Raw genomic sequence first — 17,910 nt, 5'->3', positions numbered from 1 at the left:
TTTTTGTGCTCATTTGAAAGTATCATTTGCACGGATTAAAAACTAAAATTAATGTGAGAAATGAGAACTAATCTCAACCATTTTATTTGTATTAATATGCGGTTAAGATTGACATGCATCATTTCCGTTCTATTTTCAACATGTTATGCTTATGGGGTTAACAATGTAATTTTTAATGTTTCTCTATATGGTAATGGTCAAAACTTATGGCGTGGGAAGATAGGGTTCGGGTATAGGGTACCCGATACCCGAAAAATTAGGATTCAAAATCGAGTTCGGGTATTTACCCACGCATATTAACAGGATGTTATCACACAAGATACAAAGTACTCGTAAGGAGCCCGCAGCAAATGCGTGATAGAAATTTATATATGACATTTGCTGCGGGCTCCTTACGAGGATGTTATCATCCTATACCTAATATAGATTACCAAATATCATATATAAATTTCTATCACGCAAGATACAAAGTACTCAAGTTAATATGTAACTCTCGCTCATAGTAAATTAAAGTGATACACAAATTTATATATACACTTCTTATTAAGATTTAGGTCTTGTTAAGTCATCGAGATCTAGATTATTCACTTAGGTCAGATAGAAGAATACATCTCACTGTGATCGTATCAATGCGTTTACATGCACCAGTATAGACAAGTAGTCAAGACAAACTACTTCCATCTATACTGCAGCTTAAACCAACAACTCGTTCTAGAGTCGTCTCGGCTGTGATCAATTTTATATATCATAAGGTTATTCTAATTATACAGTCTTTTGTTATCTACATCATGCCATATAATCTACTTGTATAGAGATAATTAGACATACATATGCAATTATGGACAGTTCAAATAGGAGATAAGATAGTGAACTGAGGAATGATTGCATACAAACATAAAAGGCTCTTGCTTTCACTATACAAATCCAACAGCTGGATATATTGATGATCGTAAATCCACTAGTGGCTACTGTGCATTTCTTGATCCCAATCTCCTCTCTTGGAGTTCTAAGAAACAAAGTGTTGTTTCACGCAGTTTTACCGAGTTTGAATATCGAGCTTTAACTTATGCGTCTATGGAGGTGATTTGGATTAAGTCTCATTTGGCCGAGCTTGGTTATTCTCTTCTGCAACTTCCATTATCTGGTGTGAGAATAAAAGTGCACTTGCCATTACTTCAAATCCAGTTATGCATGTTTGCACTAAACATATTGAGATTGATTCTCATTTTGTGTGTGATAAAGTAACCGGCGCCAAAGCCTTGGATGTTCACTATGTACCGATTGAAGACTAAGTAGTAGATATCTTTAAAAGCATGTGTCTATTAGCAGGTTTCAACATCTTGCTAATAAATTTCCTTTAGGAAAAGGGTAGTTTTTCTTCATTCGGGCTTGTATTGAAGAAGTTAGTAGAGTTAGTTTTGAGTCAGTTTAATCAGTTATACAATTTTTTGTTCTTAGCTATTAATTAGTTAGAGTAAGTAATCAATCGTGCAATATGTTTTGTGGAGCTGTCAATTAATTAGAGTGAGTTATCTCTTTGTGTAGATGCATGTAATGAAAATACATTTTCTAATCTCATTGTGCATCCCTCTATCATGTTCTAGTTTATCTTTCAACACGAGACAACCTACTTAGAGGGTGTTTGGCTGAGCTTATAAGCTCATCAAAACAACTTATAAGCTGTTTAGGAGCTTATAAGCTCATTCAAAGTGTTTGGCAAAATAAGCTCCTAAACAGCTTATAAGCTCCAAAAATAAGCTCCAAGAGTTTATAAGCTCCCCAAAAAATAAGTTCCTCTACCCCAACTTATTTTTTTTATAATCTCATATGCAACAGTCTTTTTACAAATATTTTTCAACTATAATTTATTATTTTCATCATATATCATTCAAGTTTATTTTTCTTCGATTTTCTCTCTCTAGCAAAAAAATTCTCTCTCTCTAGCAAAAAAATTATCTCTCTAGCTTATAAGCTCAATTATCCAAACACTTTGACAACTTATAAGCTCTTAAAAATTACATCTTACAAGCTCTTGAAACATCTTATAAGCTCCAAGAGCTTATAAGCTCTTTGAAATAAGCTTAGCCAAACACCCTCTTAATCTTATCTGATGAAAGAGCACGGTAGGTGTGGGGGGGGTGGATAAATGGGGGGGGCCATTGGACACCGCCCACCCTCGTGAGGTGCTGGCGGCTACATCTTTGTTAATTCCCTATCCCCATCATCATCATCATCATCATCATCATTTTTGTGTTACTACTGCGATGAACATTGTTTGCCGCCAAAGATGGTAGATCATATGGGTTTTCCCATAATAACTCAATTTATTTTCTATTCATTTAATTATTTTAATTTTTATTTTCATTAATATCTTAAATTGTGCTATGGATATAGTAGTAGATTGATAAATAATTTTTAAACATTTAAAAAAAATACGGGTTAAATGAATAAAATGAGGGTTGAGTATAAAATCACCACAATTCAAATTCTTTTTTTTTTTTGCTTAGGTTCAGATTCGGTTTAGATTCATTGGGTCCAAAAAATGAGACCCAAGTCTAGGTCCATAAGATCCACAAATTTCAACCAAAATCCATAGTTTTGCTTATCAAAAATGAAATATTTCTCGTAAACTTGTTTCAATAGTTTGTAGTTTTGAATGAGAGAAATAACTTCTATTTTTGTATTATAAATTAGCATTTGTACTCTAAAAGTGTTAAAATTTGAAAACTCGATAAACACAAAGTAATTAAAAAATAATATATATATATATATATATAAATATATATATATATATATATAATGTAGTAATATAATATAAAAGGTCTATGGACTAGATCCAGATCTCAAAAACTAAATTAAAGTAACCAAACCGAAATTCAAATCCAAGTCTGAGTCCATTTGGATTCAAAATTTAAACACTCAAATCCTCCAAAATTAATATAAACGAATTCCAAGATCCACGATCATCTCTATTTATAATAAATCACTATTCACAAACTCTTAAATAAATAAAATTCTCTCAAAGATGTTTAATTAATCATTACCTTTCATTTTCTTTAAGTTTGCAACGCATTTAGTTTCTATGATCAATCAAGATCTTCTTATCTCTCTTTCTATATACACAACACAAATGGAATTTCTTTACTATATACTCCCTCTGTCCCTGAAACATCTTCCTAAGGGGAGGCGGCGCGGGTTTTAATAAAAGTTAGTTTTGTATTTGATGAGTGAAGAAAGGGTCCTTCAAATTAGAAAAAGTGATGATAGTGACTAGTGGACCAATTAAAATGAAAAGAGGTGAGTCGATCAGTGGCAATGTGTGTAGATATGTGAAAATTGTGAATGTAATAGTTAGTGGAATTATTTTCAAAAATAGATTAGGAAGATGTTTTGGGGACAAACAAAAGAGGAAATAAAGGAAGATGTTTAAAGGATGAAGGGAGTATGAAAAAACTACATTTCCATAAGGTCGAATGCTACATGAATCATCTTCTACCTGCTATGGCCTTGCCTGTGGATGGCCATTACAACATCACCATCAAGATCGTGGTCGTCGCCAATGCTTGTGTGACGCGCGCTGGGCCTACTAATTCTCTCGAAGATCTCATCGAGAGACTCAGGAGAAGAAGTACGAAAGTGATCGGTATCATGAGCTTGGCCTAGTCGAATAAATTTGTTAGCATCAACACGGGACTTGAAATTGTGGAAACCTGTCTTCAGTGATTCCCATGTCGAGGTTATTCCACTAGATGATCTCTTCCCTTGGTGCATTGCATCACTGCCTTCATCACTTCCCCTATCCTTTCTGCTAGCTTGTGGTCTCACCTCGCCCCTGCGACTACCATCTTTATGTATCACCGATCTCAGTTGTTGAGCATGCTCTTCCTCATTGATCAATCTTGATGTTTGCTTTCTGATTTGTGGAATCTGAGCCAGAGATATATATCAACCGTGAAATTTCAACAAGTTGAAAACGATGCAAAATGTTTTATACTCACCTGATTTTGAAATAAGAAAGATAAATGATACTTACTACTATAATAATATCTAAATAATACATTTTCTTATCTTTTTACCCATTAGCGTGTAGGAGTGCATTAGGTTAATTTAGCTAATGCACGTGTAAGCTCACACATCTTTTTACCCATTAGCGTGTAGAAGTGAATTAGGTTCATTTAGCTAATGTACGCTTACACACTCACACAATGCATGACTAGCGTGTAAGAGTGCATTAGGTGCTCGCATGCTGCACAACCAAATGTGTAAGAGTGCATTAGTTCAACTTTACACACTTACACGTGCACGCTCATACGACGCACGACCTAATGTGTAAGCATGTATTGTGCGTGTAAAGATAAACGCGAGACGCACGAGCTAGCATGTATTGTGCGTGTAAAAATAAACCTGAGCAAATATTGAGAGCAATCCAGAACCATTGGTAGATGTTGCAGAGAAGATTAGGGGGTGAAGAGTTCACAAAGATGAAATTTGGGGCTAGCGGGAGGTGGGCAATAGCCGAAAAGATGAAATTCAAGGCACAGAAAGTTGGAGAAGATGAAGTGAGGGTTGGGGTTGGGGTTAGGGGTAAGGGTGGCTAGAATCATCTTATTGTTTATTTTAATTTTTTAGAATTTTTTTTAACTCATTTTTAATTTTATCTTTATTAAGGTAGTTATGTCTTTTTTTATTCAAAAAAGTGAGTGGATTTTATATACTCACTCTGTCCGTGAAAAGTCTATCATTTTTTTTCATTTTCGACTATCCCTTAAAAATTTATCACGTTTATTTTGGGACATGACCCCACACAACTCCTTACATTTTTATTTCTTAAAAACACCGCACCTAAAAAGTAGTGGGTCTCTTTCTCCACTCAATTCATTATCTACCAAATATTTCTTAAAACTCATGCCGCCCACCAAGTGATACATGTATCATGGACAGAGAGAGTATTTTTATTTTGATTGGTATATTTTGTCTTTCTATGGTATTTTAACTATTAACCCATTGACGTATTTTAACTATTAACCTATTGAATAATGCACTTGTACGTTTCTCCTAGCTAGTCCTCGATAACAAACAAGAATAGAAGATGAAGCACGAAGGTAAAGCCATGTACCATGTTGTTGCCTCCGGACTCAAGATCAACGTTGACATTGTGGAAGCTTCTCGCCAAAGGAACGACAAGTTCGCCTAGTTTATGTCCTTGTTCAACCCAAGATCGTTCTGTTAAAAAAAATCATTTAACAACATGCTCATGAGAAGAAATCATTTAACAATACGCTCATGAGAATCAACAACCATGAATAAGAAGACTAGCTATGGTGATACAATTCTCTCACCTTTCTTTAGAATAACTAATCCCGGTGGATTAAATCCATCTACATCTTCAAATGCTTCGTGTTGATAACTGAATATTTTCCAATTTCTTAAGTATCTGATAACGTGATCAAAAAAATTTATTGCAACCAATATGGTGAAGATAACCATAATGAGTGGATAAATTCTATTGAACCCTCTCCCAAAGAATGGCACTGCATCATCAATATTCCCCATTTTCTGCAAATATGGAATGCTTCAAATTGCATGGGTACTGAAAAAGCGAAACTCATAAGCAAAGATAAAAGACAAGAATTTGTTCAAGAGGTAGAAACCTGAGCCCCTCATATTATATAAGTTGATTTCTTTGCCCTCGAATAAGCATTATTTCTTAATACACACTAATTACAATACATATAAGATAAAGTTTAATAGTTTCATTTACAGACTTATGCATACAAGGAAGGAGCCAACAACCAAAAAGAGGTGCAATAAACATACCTTCTCAAATGTAGTCTTGGCGCCATTTTCAAGACTGATGAGGTTGAGAAAATTGTATGAAATTGGAGGAGCATAACGAGCAACCATCCTTAATTATTTGTGTCATGTGAAATGAGAAACCATGTAGTTTTCAAATATATCAACATTTTAAATAGAAAATATTGAAGAGAATGAGAAAAAAAAATGCACATACGCGCATATCATCAGCAAGCTAACTGAACTTGTTTGTCTTGGAGTCAGGGCATAAAATGTCAGCATTCCTATCTTGATTAAAGAAAAATATGTGCAGATACACATGTATATTAGAGGAATAAGAGCAACAACCTGCAATAAATAGAGGTAAACACATATCAAGATATATTAGAGAAACGAATTCATGCAAAAGATTGACTGGAACTTTGTGACTTTGATCAGTAGTCTAAAGAATTTTAATCAATTAAAATTTTCCACAACTAAATTATATACCTTTAATAAATAGTACCATCAAAATTAATTAATGAAATTATAAATAGTATCTATGTATGATTTAAAAAAAAAAGTGCAGAGATCTACCTGCACAAGTAACTCATACTTGCCAACCTTGTTTATCAGAATTGAGAAAAGAGATAAATCTACATCATTCGACATAATAGTGGCCTCTGCAATAAGAATTGCAGAACTCATGCAACCCAATATAATAGACATAAGTCTCTCAAGTTGTTTTTTCAATATGCATCGCCATATCAGTTCTGCAAAAAAAAAAAAAAAAAGATTACATATTAGAAATACAGATTTCTTATTTTAATTTCAAAAGATAGTTCATGTAAAAATATGTAGTTTAGTGATTGCATTTAAACAAGACAAAATCATAAATCAGGAATAACTGCAAATATACCCGCAACACATTATTGCATATGCATGCCTTGACTATTTAAATTACTAAGCAACTCATAGTAAAAGAAGGCTTAAGGAGAACACTTCAGGCAACCTAATTACCAGAGATATCAAGAAACGACCCGAATTCGCCTTTACGCTCAGATCTAAAACTTGACATGTATTTCCTGCCAATAGTTTAAAACACCGTTAGTGAGGGAAAAAAGGTTCATGACATTGTTTACGAAGAAGTTGTCATTCTCTATTGATATGGATTAAGTTCTTTATCGACAATAGCCTAATATAATAAAACTAATTTCTGATCATTTTGGCAAAAGTTTCTATGAAGAGATTTGTGAATGGAAAAAAGTTCGAGGTCTTTAGATAAGAATCAATATTATAGTACAAAAAAGTCTAGTTTCTCTGGAAACAATAGAGTACAAAGAATTTGATTTTGGATTCATATCCTGTGTAAATTAGTTGAGGGATCCGATTTATAAAAGGTTGAGATTCTCCAAACAGGTTCATTTTCAAGGATCACTATGATGACTAAAATGAATACATGATTAATCAGACTTAAGGCCAAATGTTAGAACCTAAAACACATACTATAGCTCTTTGTTCTGATTCTACTACCGATGAAATAAAAATAATAATACGTAGTTTCATTTTTCTTTTCAAAATCTTGTCCTCATGTTCATTTATGAATCAGTTATATGCTTACTACATACATGTATCAGTCGATAATCATGCTATTATGGTATATTTCATCTTACACTACATTTATACTTGTTGACATATCAAGTAACTCTTGATTAATGCATATAAATTTCTAGTCCTGATGCATGCCTGCACCTATGAGACCCCAATAATTAGGAAATCAGGAGAAATTTAAGCACACCATTCATAATTTTGAGAAACTATAGGTAAGAGATACTTGTAATATGAAAGAGAGTAAATGGGACAGCTGTATCAATGCATTCATGCTTAGGTATGTAAATATTTAGCTCGACTTCATGTAATCTTGCACCATTATACTAAGAAATTCAAGTTGCTTGAATTGGAAATGGGAAAAGTAAAACCTTGGAATTAAACAAATCCAAAAAGATAAGGATTAAAAAAGAAAAAGGAAAGGAGAAGCAGAAGCATACCATCCATTAGAACTACAATGCTCATAACTCTTCATGGTGTCCTCTAGCTCTAAAGCCTCTCTAACAAAATTCGTATACTCACTGCGCTAGAGAATGAAAGTATACACATTAATTGAGGTATCAATGTACGTCAATATACGAGTTAACTTAAGTATGGTAATCCTTAGCCGTGAAATTTAATAATAACCATCAATAATAACCATCCAAATTATAGGCATGCATACATAAAAATATAGAAGTCCACTATATTCAAACCAATCCTACGACAGTCAGACCTTAGTTTCTATAATGTGTCTACTCTTGACAATCATAAAATAACATATCCATATATGGATGACAAATAGCATTGGAAGTCATTTTGTGCTTCATAATACAAACAATAAAAAATAAGTGTTGATTGAGATTTACAAATTAAATAAAAATGTAAACCGAAAACTACCAAGAAAGAAAAAACCTACAACTTGAGCAAAGTTGATATTGGCATGCCTGCTATGATAAAAAGATGAAAGCTTTAATTTACCTTTACCTTTTATAACGGTAATACCTCTCTCTAGCTCTCCTCAGATGTCGTCTAAGAGACGCCATGCTCTTTTTATCAGTGTCATAATCCATGTCATCTTCCCCTAATTTCCCTCCTTGTGGTTTAAAAGTAGGATCTTCATTAAGCTGCGTTAAATTTTTTTATACAAAAACTAGGTCAAAGAAGGTGCTTGCCACTATAAAACTAGTTCAAAATATTGATAATACAAGTAAATTATTAGTACCATCTTAACCAACATTTTGTCAATTTTGTTCATGTATGGTTTCAGTGGATCATGCTTAGACATTTGCTTTGATGTCGCTTGGGCAACCTAACAGAGCATGAATTATTGAATACATCCAGCTAGAAAAAATAGAACATGTATAGAAAAATCCTCTGGATTCATATTGCTTAACTATAAGTACAATCATAAAACAAAATTCAAATTTACTTGACCTTAGGAAGAAACTATTAAAAAGTATCCAATTATGGTTGCCTTCCTTCATTTAACCTTTTTTTGCATACTTTGCATGCATGGATATAAAGGGGATTGAAGAGAAAAAAATAGTCATCCAAGATGATGTGCTAATAGGTTTCTTTATAACAATATACATTAATCAGTTTATCAACTATGTCCAATCAGTTTAACATATATCAACTATTAATTAGTTTATAAACTATTTTCAGTCATTAATTCGTCATTGATCTGCTTACGAGAAGGTGTTGGCTCTCTATTAGATTGTCTCTCAAGTTCTTAATAATTTACTTCTAAACTAAACACAGAGTAACATCTGATTGCATTTTTTGTCAAATAGTTGAATTTTCAAACTCCAATATGATATTGATAATAATAATTAAAACATTTTAATGTTGTATCCGACAATATTAAGGTTTGCTTTATAACCTTGAAACTCAAGTGCCCAATAGACAAGTTGGTTAGGAACTTACTACTATTGCATTTGAAAATTCTTGATGAGCATCATCAAGTTTGACCGCCATTCTATACACATTATGAGACAGAATTTTATGACGATTTGTCCAATTTGCGTTTCTCCATACACCTTTCGGAATTTCACTCAAACCATAGCCCAAAAGGAAAGCTCCTGTCACTAGACCAAATGTATTTGCGCAAGCCATAGCAAGGCCCAAAATATTGCCACCCCTGCACATGCATTCACAATCACTATATGAGAAGATAGAAAAAGAGCTCTATATTCGCAACAAGCAAAATTAAACCAACATCGTAATTGTAGAAGTTCACATATCATGTTACGAGATGTAATCCAATAGAAATAAACAATATTTGCAGTTCTAGATTTATTTAAAAATTCAAGCTTCATATATTGTTTCCAACAAAAAAAAATCTCCGTTCACTGATATTGTCTTGAGCCACAATGCAGTTTCATATGTCAACAATATAAAAACATTCATCTAAATTAAAACAAACAAAGAATATATGTATATAACATTTAATGCTCAGAGGCTTCATTCTTCGTAATAAATGCCATGACTGAACTTGATTGTGCTAATCTCATTTTCACTATTTTGAGTTGAGAAGATCCAATTTAAAGTATAACCTTAATTTTTCACTCATGTTGTGTTTAATCGTGATAACATTTACTCATTAAATCATACACCTGAGCAAAGGATTTTGGGTTTCAATTAAATAGATGTAAAGATTAAAATGTGTGATATACAAAAATATATCCACAAGAATTTCAGCGAGTAATCGAGTTATACTATCTTATTTGATTCTTAGCTACTTATGTTATGATGATATTAAACTTATGTCATTAAGAATTTGTTGATATAAATCTTTGATATGCATCTTGTGGAAGGATATTCTTAGTTTTAAAATCTCTAAGCAACTAGTTATCTTTTAGGAGAGAAGAACGAACCAGTCCTTGTGCATAATGATGAGCAGGACAAGTCCGAACAATGCAATTGAACCAACGCATAAATAGTAGATTAGATTTACATGGACACTGGTCTTCAATCTGTCCCTGAGAGTAAAGTCCCCTGCATCTTCATAACCCTGAATTACAGGTGCCACAACCCTGCTTAGGGAAATAGCTTCATAAATCTTTGAGGACATGTACATTTCTTGTATCAAGAAATCAGAAAACGAGTCAAACACACAAGTTTTTCAAGCAAATCTAGGACTAAATGGAAAATAAATGGATAATATTTTACGTTTTCAACACAGAGGAACTTATCTTAAAAAAAAGCTTTTGTAGTATAACAGTTTTTCCTCTTTGTAACAGAGAAATGTCTCAGAACATAGTTCAGAAAGATATTTGAATGTGTGAATATTTGATTATTGTAGGCATGCTAAAACAATTATAAATAGTTTAATTCTGGACTAATATGATCCTTAGTCATTAAACATAAGCATTTGAAAGCATAACAAAGATAATAGCTAGTTATATTGTAATGATAATATAGGAATATAATTAATGGCCAACAACATATCTCTAACATTCTTTCACATGAAATGAAAATTCAATATGAATACAGACATCATCATTAAGATATAGCAGATAAGAAAGCACAAGAAGTAAAAGGGCCACATGTATGATACTAGAACTCTAATTAGTTGCTCATACATTAGCTATAAAACACTCGTGTATATGTATGTCAATAGGCTATAGCTAGTTAAAGGATCAATGAAATGAGAAGAGGGAGATTATCACCGAGCAAAAGAAATTCGCCAGCTTGACCAGTGCCACCTATGTAGAGTGAAGCAGAATAGTTACATACCATGTAAGTAGAAATGAACTCCAATATGACCAGCTCCACAAGAAGGAGATGCCTCCTTTGTTGCTGATTGTCTAAGAAGGTGAAGATATATCAACAACATTATTATATTAGACATGCTCAATAAATAAAGTAACATTCCTTTGGGTTGAGCTTCCATTTTATGAGATCCATTCATGACATCTTTCTGGTCTCTATTTACGCTCTAACATAAAGAAGCGGCTCATATATTTTTAGAATAGTAAAAACATATTCTTTCAAGTGCACATGTGTAAAGATATGCTTAAGAAAAAATATCTTGATGCAGTCTTTTGTGGCAAAGCCACAGAAGCCTCTCCTAATCAATTTTTTTGTATTTTTATAAAATTATCAAATTATTGATATTTTATACAATTGGTGGTACATTATTAGCCCCTCCCACCAAATCAAATCACATGAAAAATTGCTTTTCAAAAATTTGAACTCAGAAATATAGAAAACATTGCCCCCCTCCAATGAATTTTCCTGTCCTACGCTCTTGTTCTGTACTAGTCCATCCATCACACAATCCACGTTCTTCTACCAAACTTTCATATCCTAAACGCTAAACCAACTCAAATGGAATTCTCTTTTCACTAAACAAATCACATATTGAATTACAATCCCCATTGCTATCACATTGGCAAAAAAATGCAAAGCTACATAGCAGTTTGACTACACATTAACGGTCCAAAATCCCACCCAACTAAGGTACACAGTCTATTCGAATTATGCATTTCCTATTATCAAAATTATTAACAAAAGATACAAAAAGATAAGGAAAAAGAAACAAAAATTGAATCCAGATCAGATCACCTCGCATCCACAAATATTAATAAACAATAATTAAAAAAAATAGAAAAATCATATTAAGAATAGAGGGATGTGAGAGGACGTACAGCCCAGATGTCGGCGGGGACAAGGAAGATCATAAAGAGGGAGCAGAACCAGGTGTAGCCGACGGTGACGCAGACATAAAAGGGGACATCGGGGCCGACGAAGTACCAAAGGGTCCAGCCCACCATCCCCACCGTCAGCGGCAGAGATAACACATACAACACCCACATTCTCCACTATGATTCCGATTTTATCACACAAAAAATGTCCACTTTTACATATTATGCGAACAACTAACATAAATTAGAAATATTAATTAAATTATATTAACAAGAATACTCGATAATGCACATGATAAAAATCAATTTATTTTAATTGAGAAAAAAAATACTAAAAAGAAAGTAAAACAAATAATTTATTACATAAAAAATATAGAGAATCCAACTAAAAAAGTACGTTGTAAATTTGATTATAAATAATTTTACATATAATTAAACCTTAGATCTTAACATTCTTAGGTCCATATACTTTTCTACTTAGTTTCACTAGATCCTTATACCTTTTTTTTTCTTTTCATTTTAATTAATAGGTTCTTTTACTTTTATTTATGATTTAATATAATCCTTATTTAACGAATGAAGTAGAAATGTTAACTTTTCCATTATCTACATAATTTGTCATTATTTATTATTCAACCAAATTCCACATCATATTCAAGTTGAAAATATGACAACTGCTTGTCGCTCCAGACATGACAAAGATGTTATTATCTCAAAACATGTGGTTTCCTCTCATCCAATTGCTGAAAGTGGTCGCGTAATTGATTAAAAGTCAGAAATCGACAACACTCAGCAACCCCAAAATTTTTAATTGGTTTTCGATTTCTATACTTTATTCTTTTCAAATTTTGATTGTTTTTGGAAGTTATCGATTAATTCAAAATTTAAAACCATCACAAATTCACTAAATTCAACAAGAAGGTAATAACAAAATCTCACAGTTTCATTTATACAAATTGTAATTCATAATCCTCGTCAAAAGTATTAATAGTATCATTGCAGAAAAGATAGATATTTTGTTAAGTTTTTGTTTATACAACCTGTCAACTATCTATAATTTTTCATTGCATAAAATGTCCTACTTTTTCTCGAGTGTCAGCCAATCTAAAATGCAGCTTGAAGCGAGGAAACTTTTAGTTGGTTTGAGGTTTTAGAGCGGCGTTCTGGGGCAAATAACTATGTGAAATTTGGTTTTAATTAAAGCTAGCAATTAGGGTTTTAATTGGAGTTCATTGTTTTTTTTATTATTATTCTAATATATATATTTAGGAGGACTATGCTAAAAATAATTCTTAGAGTATAAAATATGAATAGATTTACACTATTGATCAGCGCATAATCTAGCAGTTGAGATTTAATCTTAGAGAAATCATATGTAATATGAATTCTATGTAGAACACGTATGAATTTGTTGTTTAAATGTCTGAATTGTGAAAGATATAATTTTTATTTTCAATGGGATTCGAACTCAGGATCATGAATTCATCCAATAAAGTGATGAATCAACCGTAGATCTTGATAATCTAAGGGCTGAAAATGATTTTTATAAGGTTTATATATATAGGGGAGGGTTAGGGTATAAACACTTCTTAACATATAAAATGCAAACTAGTTAAAAATGTATGAATTCTATGTAGAACACGTATGAATTCGTTGTGTAACTGTATGAATTGCAAAAAATAATTTTTTTGCTACCCATGGAATTCGAACTCTGGACCATGAATTCATCCAACAAGATGATGAATCGACCGTATATCTTGATGATCTAAGGGCTGAAAATTATTCCTAGTTTATATTCTAAGAGGTGTTTTTATTTTAGCTCACGTGAAAATACTTCTTAAAATAAAAATAAAAATATTTTTTAGTGTACGAATTTTATATAGAACACATTTGAATTCAACCAATAGGGTTACGAATTGTGAAAAATAATTTTTGTTACATTTGGGATTCGAACTCAAGACCACGAATTCATCCAACAGAGTTACGAATCAATCGTAGATCTTGATGATCTAAGGGCTGAAAATTGTTTATGTTTTATATTTTATTATTACGAAAAAATCGTACATGAAATGATGTGGATGATATTATGCCATTAATATTGAGTTAGACTTTACTGGTCTAGATTAGGGCTAGAAAGGCCAAAATTCAAATAAATGGGGATTCAATTGACTGATTCATGAATAAATATATATCGCAAAGATATTCCTTTATAAATTGCAGGGTTGACTCTTCCGATCAATGCTGCTCGGGCGAATTTGCTTAATATATTCAATAATGGGGATAATCTTAATCAAAGAAACGAGCCTCGATCAAATCAAAGAGAGAACAAAGATGAAGAAAGGCTGTCAACGTTGGATCTATGTCGACGTTGGAGAAGGTCAAGACTATAGAATCAACCTTGATAAAAGCAAAGAAAGTAGTCAACACAAAGGATGGTTAAAAGTGCAAGGTCAACCTTTGACAAGCATAAGTGATACCAGGAAAGAAGTGAGATAGACAACCCTAGTATAATGCAGCACTATCATAAGAAGACAAGGGAGGCCGTTCATGAGAAGATGTTTAAGATACAAATTCGATTAGTGTAATCACTCAATGTTCTATACTTGCACCAAAAAAAAGATGGATTAACATCAAAGACAATGTGTGACAAACCTAAAAAGATATTTTACCCTTAGCTTAGATTTGTCTATAAATAGGTAGCATGCTCATTTTCCATGTACGCATTCTCAAAATTCACTCTAAAAATCTTGTAAACACTCTTTAACATTACAAGTTTTCTTTCGTATGTTCTCTATGTTGTTTCCTGTTTCCTTCACATCATCACCAGAATCTTTAAGCTCCGCCTTCAAAATCATTACTTTTCATTCACAATTATCACTTATCGCTGCAATTTCAATTGGGAAGCTTAAACTTTGTAGTGACCCGCTCTTTTATATATTTTAAATCCAGTAATGAGTGTTTATTTTTGTTCATCAGTGAATGAAAACGGTTATTATCCTGATATGAATTCAACTTATGATCCTGAATTTATAATGTTAAAGCAGTCAATGATATTATTTCAGAGTTATAACTGACTTAGCAAAGTCACGTTATTTATTTAAGCGAGATGGAATTTGATTTTATTTTTACTCAGGTCGTGAATTATTTCCGACTCAAGAAGTTAATTAAATCTGCGGATTTAATTTAGATATCAGAACAACGAACGAATTAAATCTACGGATTTAATTTAGATTCATTTTATAACTTATCGATTTTAGCGAGATATCACATGTCGAAATCGAGATTTATTTAAATAAACAGTACAAGCAAATATGAGCACGCAATCCACTTTACAGTTACAGAATCACCGAGACAGAGAAAATACATCATTAATTCTTCTCTACATTTTTCTTCCATCAACTTTAAGTTCCCTAACTTTTCCCCACCACTTTCACCACCATTTTCCCCACCACTTTCACCACCATTTTCCCCACCACTCACCACTTTTCTACACCACTATACTTTGTTTTCCATTACCACCATTATCACATAATTATGCAACGACAATTATTGATAATCAGCCAACAAATACAATTTTCACTCTCAACTCATCTCACCCAAAGGGGAATCAAAGAATAGCCCAGCTCATTCAGCCGAAGCTCTCAGGTAAGGATGGGCTTCAATGATTTCATTCTATTTGATTAACACCTGCATTAACACAAGAATCATCATTGATATTCAGATTATTCCAGTTCATTTAGCTCCACATCAACAATCAACCAAGACATTTCAAAGGTACTTATACACCTTAGTATTCAATCCAGTTTACAACCATAAAACCAAACTTCACAACTTCTTAATCATCAACATCATTTTTTTTAGATCAATATTTCGTTAGTTCATTCACATCCAACAGGGCATGATTCATCCACTGCTACTTCACGCCCTAGAACTTAGCAGAATCACCAAATATGCTTTCATGAACAAGTGACAGTTTATATGTAGTTTTAAACCGCGTTTTAAACGAGCATTAGGTGTAAATAAACTGAGAAGATTTCACCTTGTCTAGTTCACGTTTTCGAATCGATGAAAAGTAGACGAGAGAACATAGCTTTAGAGGGCTGCCCTGCTTAGTCCAGTTGAGAGACGACGTCTGGGCGGCCATTCGCGAGCTTCTCGGAGAAAGCAACAACGGCGGACTCTCCCCTGCTCGCTGGAAATCGCATCGCAGCAGCGACGGTGCTCACCGATTCTGGAGTGCAGCGGCACGGCGAAGCCGGCCTTCCAGTAGCAGCGGCGTCGGGGCTCGGGAAATCGACGGCGGCAGTGGCCAGGTGCTCCTGCTGCCCGTCGATTCAGAGAGAGCAGTGGGTGGACGGCGGCTGGACGCGGGGGCTGGTCGGCGGAGGGAGAGATGTCGGGCCTGTTTCAGCGAGAAAGAAGAGAGAACCAAGGAGCAGTGGTTGTCGCCGCTCGCTCCGGCGAGCTCGGACGGCGGTGACTTCGGGAGAGAGAGAGAGACGAACAGATCTTGAGAGAGGAGTCGGCGACTGCTCTGAATCGGAAGACGGCGGCGCTGAATCGATGGAGCCCGATTTGGTGGGCTGAGAACGAGAGAAAGAAGAGAGGCGAGGAGGCGTCGGACCTTGGCGCGGCTGTCGACCTCGCCGGATTTCGGAGCAGCGGCGGCGAACCCTCATTGAAGAAAGAGAGTCGAATGATTTTTGAGAAGAAGAGAGAGATTGAGTTGAAAGAGAGAGGGACAATGTATCTGAAGAAAAAAAAAAAGAGAGAAACGTGAGTTTAGAAAGAGAGAGAACCGAGTGTATTTTTAATTGGGCTTCTTTCATTTATGAAAATTGGGCTTTGCTTAATGGGCTTGTTATTTAATTGATTTGGGCCTTCTAGTTATTATTTTATTGGTCTTTGTTATTTATTTTCAGTGGGCTTGAGTTGGGCTGGATTATTTATTAATTTTGGGCCGATTTTAAATTATGAATTGGGCTTCTGAATTTATTAAATGGGCCGATTTTAATTACTGATTGGGCCTCTGATTTTATTTAAATGGGCTTTGATTTAATTGTTGTTTTGATTTGTATGGGCTTTATTTAATTGAGTTGGACTTTATTTATTTTAATAGTTGGGCCGAAAATTTGGCCTCTTATTTATTTTCTTTGGGCCTTGTTGTATTTATTTTCATGTGGGCCTTTATTATTTCTCCTTGGACCGAGTTTACTAATTAAAGCCCAACTGCATTCTATTTTAATTGGGCTTTAGTTTAATTCATTGGGCCTTTGTTATTTATTCAAATTGGGCTTTAGTTTATTTCATTGGGCCGAATTTAATTAAATTGAAGCCCATCTGTTTTTTTTTATTTTAATTGGACTGTTATATTATTTTCGTTGGGCCTCGTTTGAAATTATTTAATTGAGCCCAGCTAATCAAATTATTTATTTATTGGGTCAAGATTTATTTAATTACTTGAGCCGATGAGTTATTTCAATTGGGCCTCTCATGTTAATTATTCAAGCCCACTTCTGCTTAATTAATTATTAGGCTGCCTTATGTTGAGCCTTTTAATTATTTAAACTTGCAACAGTACTTTCTCCCATTTATTAAGCCGATTAATTATGAGGTTATAAATCGAATAAGCTGAAGTATTTATTTATTTTCTTTTGACTACGAGGAATGAGGTTTATTTAATTGACGGATTAGAACACCCCGAAGAGAACGGATTAATTATGATGATTTATCCGACCTCAGGCGACGAGCCTTATTTAAATTATTTTATTTCGACAATTAGAATTATAATAGAATCTCCCAGATTATTATTTCAAGATAATAATTCATGCATAAGAATCATGCATCATTAATTCTGTATTCTCAATAATTGAGGATTTTACTCGAGCAGTATCTTACT

The 17,910-nt window shown here is 33.5% G+C and overlaps 1 protein-coding gene across 3 annotated transcripts; it reads right to left on the bottom strand.

Annotated features, from left to right (window-relative positions):
- Nucleotides 1–3,165: 3,165 nt before the first annotated feature.
- On the bottom strand, nucleotides 3,166–12,195 carry LOC131019498 (uncharacterized). 3 transcript variants are annotated; one of them, XM_057948040.1, is made up of 14 exons: nucleotides 12,015–12,195; nucleotides 11,101–11,171; nucleotides 10,239–10,397; nucleotides 9,289–9,502; nucleotides 8,585–8,671; nucleotides 8,347–8,486; nucleotides 7,821–7,901; nucleotides 6,793–6,857; nucleotides 6,370–6,545; nucleotides 6,011–6,141; nucleotides 5,818–5,905; nucleotides 5,340–5,556; nucleotides 5,117–5,223; nucleotides 3,167–3,927 (listed from the first exon to the last, which is right to left on the bottom strand). In XM_057948040.1, the coding sequence occupies exons 1-14, from the start codon at nucleotides 12,180–12,182 to the stop codon at nucleotides 3,493–3,495; spliced, it is 2,139 nt and encodes a 712-aa protein (XP_057804023.1). In that variant the 5' UTR covers nucleotides 12,183–12,195; the 3' UTR covers nucleotides 3,167–3,492. The 3 variants fall into 3 exon arrangements, with proteins under 3 accessions (XP_057804024.1, XP_057804023.1, XP_057804025.1); XM_057948041.1 differs by lacking the exon at nucleotides 8,585–8,671 and having other exon boundaries at nucleotides 3,166–3,927; XM_057948042.1 differs by lacking the exon at nucleotides 12,015–12,195 and having other exon boundaries at nucleotides 10,319–10,397; nucleotides 11,101–11,155.
- Between the last annotated feature and the right edge of the window lie 5,715 nt (nucleotides 12,196–17,910).

Source organism: Salvia miltiorrhiza, chromosome 4 (genome assembly GCF_028751815.1).
Source record: "Salvia miltiorrhiza cultivar Shanhuang (shh) chromosome 4, IMPLAD_Smil_shh, whole genome shotgun sequence".
Lineage (NCBI taxonomy): Eukaryota > Viridiplantae > Streptophyta > Magnoliopsida > Lamiales > Lamiaceae > Salvia > Salvia miltiorrhiza.
Note: the sequence above shows the minus strand (reverse complement) of the source record. Positions and strands in the feature narration are given on the sequence as shown.